The sequence below is a fragment of the Ctenocephalides felis genome, unplaced genomic scaffold, assembly GCF_003426905.1.
Source record: "Ctenocephalides felis isolate EL2017-DRISC unplaced genomic scaffold, ASM342690v1 CF-g0.4_SCAFFOLD_01604, whole genome shotgun sequence".
Taxonomy (NCBI): domain Eukaryota; kingdom Metazoa; phylum Arthropoda; class Insecta; order Siphonaptera; family Pulicidae; genus Ctenocephalides; species Ctenocephalides felis.
The window spans coordinates 22,455,578-22,459,755 of NW_020537758.1; the positions used below are offsets into that span (position 1 = coordinate 22,455,578).

At 27.0% G+C, this 4,178-nt stretch overlaps 1 protein-coding gene across 1 annotated transcript; it reads right to left on the bottom strand.

Moving 5' to 3' along the window:
- Positions 1–1,043: 1,043 nt before the first annotated feature.
- On the bottom strand, positions 1,044–3,762 carry LOC113373524. Its single transcript, XM_026613815.1, has 5 exons — positions 3,516–3,762; positions 3,076–3,341; positions 1,707–1,859; positions 1,364–1,547; positions 1,044–1,246 (listed from the first exon to the last, which is right to left on the bottom strand). Exons 1-5 carry the CDS (start codon positions 3,760–3,762, stop codon positions 1,044–1,046), a joined length of 1,053 nt encoding a protein of 350 aa, XP_026469600.1.
- Between the last annotated feature and the right edge of the window lie 416 nt (positions 3,763–4,178).

Genomic DNA, 4,178 nt, shown 5'->3' on the forward strand with positions numbered 1-4,178 from the left:
GTTACATAAATAAAATCTTAACATAATTATGTCTAGAATCACAAAAACAAGAACCGTAACTAGTAACTAACACGCGGATAAAAATTAGCGTGACATATATACTGACTGGACAATCCAACTCGATATAAAACTCTTGTCGATACGAAACCTTTTGTCGCAAGGTCTTCTATTCAATAAAATGCAATCTGCTCCATTCGTTCATTCGTATAAAACTTTCACTAACATTGCACCGGGAAGACCATTTATTAAGTCTGTCGCTTCTAGCGATTCGCCGAGACCGTTTCTCTCAATGCGGACTCCTAAGTACTTACTACGCCCTTACACTCCACCTAACAATAAGTAAATCCCTTGATATTGCCTTCGAATGGTATGAATCAAACATTTGTATATTTTAAGCTTTAGTACGTATATACTTAGAAATTTACTTATTCATTGCTATATATCTAAAGATGAATTTTATAGATACAGGAAATATATTTGTAGCACTCTATCATGTTTTGCTGGAGTTATGGAAATTTTCGCAGTTAATTTTTTTTTATTGAGAATTAAAGTTTTGTTATTGAAATGACTAACATTTTTCATACTAAAAAATGTTTAGCAATCAGAACTTAAAAGTCCTATAAGCTGTTGTGCTGAGTTGACCTAAAACTAATCTGTTCGACAGTTGTCACACCTTTGCCTGATATATTATAATTACGATTTCTGTAATAGGGCGAAAATAAGTTCAAAGCTATTCATGAAACACGTAATAGTTTTGATTTTTCATAATGAAACAATAAAACATTAATATAACACATTTATTTATATTTCTATTCGAGCATATACATCGTTATGTTCATCAAAACTTTTGAAACTTTTATTTCTTGATGGAATGACAATCAAATAATGATAAACTCTTCGATTTTACATAACCACCAGATAAGTACTGATAAACTATTCAATTATTACTAATTGTTTGCCATCATCACTCTGCTTGAAGTAGATACTTTTTCATATAAATTATATATACAAATTTATCTAGATATAATATTAATTCAACAACATCAACTTTCACCACTTTTAGTTTCATTTGTTTTTTGTAAATCTTCATTTTTGAAATATAATCTTAAATAATGAGTTGGCATCACTACAAGTTTATCGGAAGTACCTGGATCGGCATCTTTACAAACACCTCTCACCAAAACAGAATTTCCACAATTTAGCAACATTAACAGTGCTAAACTTACAACATGTGATAGCCAATTACCTAATAGGGGATAATCTAAAAAAAATTAAGAAACGTAAATCTCTAGAAAATCTGATATCATAGCACGTTTCCTATATATGTATAGGTATATATAAATCTGTAAATAATTAAATGTACCTGGCATAAAGTAGGTGTCGAGTAGATGCCACAAACTTCTCCAAACGTTGAGTGCTCCAAATACGATTAGAACTGCATATACATCAAGAACTACGTATTTCCAAATGCCTTGTAGACGTTCATTAGCAAAATGTACCAAAGGTTCCAAACTGTATGTAATTATCGTCACTGAATAACCAATTATCTATAAAACAAAATAGTTGAAATGAATGAAATATTGTGAAGTAAAGAAATAAATCTTTAAACATTGATTGCGTTCATTGTTTTTGCCAATTAATTTTCATATCTATCTATCAACATTTTTAAGTTAAGATTTATATATTGCTATATTATAATTACTTACAAGTGATGACAAAACGCTTAGCAAAGTATCATCTGGGAATAAAATCGATTCCACGACAACCCATGTTCCTCTCCATACGACTACAATCAGAGTTCCAATGAATAATACAGAAAAGGAACAGTCTAGTATAAACTTCCAAAGGTTTTTTTGGTCCTGAAATAAAATTTATGAAAACTTATTTAAATATTTCAACAGATAGTCAACATTATTTTTAAACAAATCATATATAAAATTCATCAGAGATGAAAAACTTCGAGTTTTATCAATTTTGAGCACGTTGAATATATACTTGGTTTTATTTGATATTGCTTTGTATTTAATTTCTTATTCTTACTGTTGAAAATACACAACATATAATAGATTAAAGCGTGTGCAATTTTAAAGTTTTTTTTGGAAAATTCAATACATGTTGATTATTTTCAGGTATTATTTCATTACTTGATATATTATATCACCAGAGAATTGAAACTGATTACTTTAATTGCGCAAATCATTCATAAAGGTCAATGCCAAATGACTAATCGATCAAACTGAATTATTTATCACTTTACATATTAACTAATAACATTGCAATCACGAACTAAACTTAATTGCATTAGTAATGGAAATAAATTTTAAAACCCATATCAAGATTATTTTGAATTTTATCTATAATAACGAAATAATTATATTGAGAATATTATTTTATAATAATTATAGTTAAGAGGTCAAATTTGCCTTTATATCTTTCTTTAGCAGCGTTAATTGCATTTATTTCTAATGATAACAATAAAATATAAATATATATTGCAATAGAAAATACATTACTAGTCAAGGTTGATAAGAATTGTTGTTGATAAAATCATTTGTAACTTTTGTTTTCTCAAACGTGTATATATAGTTATCAGATAATAGCAATTATCATAGTGCTAAATGAATTTACGATGAGTCATTTACAGGTAATTTCTTAATGTAGGTCATAAATATTAAGCTAGGTTAAGAAGATCATAAATGTTGTATTGAATCTTAACTTTTACTAGCATAAGTTTTTCAAAAAGTTTGTTGATGATACCTGATGATAAAATCTATTTAAAAAAATATGTATAAAGATGAATTGAGAAAATGTTCTTAGGAGCTTCTGTTTTTTAACCAAATTATTTTTTTAAGTAAATTAAATATAAAAACTATGACTTTATTTCTGAGAGCATATCATTAACATCAGTAACAATTTCAATAATTAGAGGTGTATTATTTTATATATATATATAAAAATATATTTATATTTTTCTTCTAAATTTTAAATTTAAATTAAATTTGAACTTTAATTAATTTTAAAATTTTTCCTAATTTTTTTAACAATAAGAATGGCATAATACACAATATTTCTTACTATTTGATTAAAATACGTTGGCGTGTCAAAATAATCTTCTGTATTTCCAACAACTATGGCACAAGGGGGCGCTGAAGTATTTCTCAGAGCCTTTATACTAGCCAAAATCAGAATTGCCAAAAAAGTTATTGTAGCAACAGCTTCAATTGGTAGTTTTGCAAAAAGATCACCAAATAACCATGCACCTCGCCAAGAATTTATACAAAATAATCCATAAATTTCTGTGTAAAGTGTAGAGACTAATATGAAGCAGACTTTAGATTTTCCTGAAATAAAAATTATAAAATAATTTTTGGAAGACTTTTTAACTTTAGACTTAATTCTTTTCTTAGTGCTTCGAATTCAACAAGTACTCGTATTTCAGGTATTATTTATAAAAAAATTATATCAGTGGTTTTATGAGAGAAGAAACTAACTATTTTAACGGTTTATATACATACCTTTCATAAATCTTTTAATCGGTCCTTGTCCAAGACACATTAACAACATGCCTCCAAAGCCTACTCCTAAAGAAATTAAACTACTTTTTAAATGTTCTTCTGGAAATAAATAAATCTCCATAAGATTCCATCCTCCTCGCCAATATCCAACAGTTGCTGGACCAACAACCGCCAAGGCAAAAACCGAATCAAAAATTGATAATGTGACTTGAGATTGTAAAAGTTCTAAAGGTTTCAATAAAAACATTGCGAAAATTTAATCTTGATTTTGCATCACTAGTTGTTGAAACTGAGACACTGCAATTATTAAATTTGAGATCCTGCACTAATTTTTTTTAATGTCAAGTTCATTAAAGGCACAAATCACTTGTGTCAATACTTAGAAGAAAATGTATCACATCATATTATCACAAAATAATAATGTACAAAGAATTTTATCACTTCAATTTATTACTTACAATTAGTCTATAAAATAAACCTAATAAATAAATTATTGACATCTATTAAATACATATGCAGTGTCAACATGGTCACTATTTTAAATTTGTTTACTTCACGATAAATTTAGTTACTAAAACTCATTTTTTTTTGTAAAATTATATTTCACTTTTCGCAAATTTAAATTTTACACTTAAAATTAAATAAATATTTTTTTACTCTTAT

Excerpts from the sequence above, each read along its gene's own strand:
- LOC113373524 (XM_026613815.1), bottom strand. The coding sequence starts at position 3,762 with ATGTTTTTATTGAAACCTTTAGAACTTTTACAATCTCAAGTCACATTA. Across the intron at positions 3,342-3,515 it reads GATTAAAAGATTTATGAAAG|GAAAATCTAAAGTCTGCTTC; the intron begins GTATGTATATAA and ends TTTTTATTTCAG. Across the intron at positions 1,860-3,075 it reads CAACGTATTTTAATCAAATA|GACCAAAAAAACCTTTGGAA; the intron begins GTAAGAAATATT and ends ATTTTATTTCAG.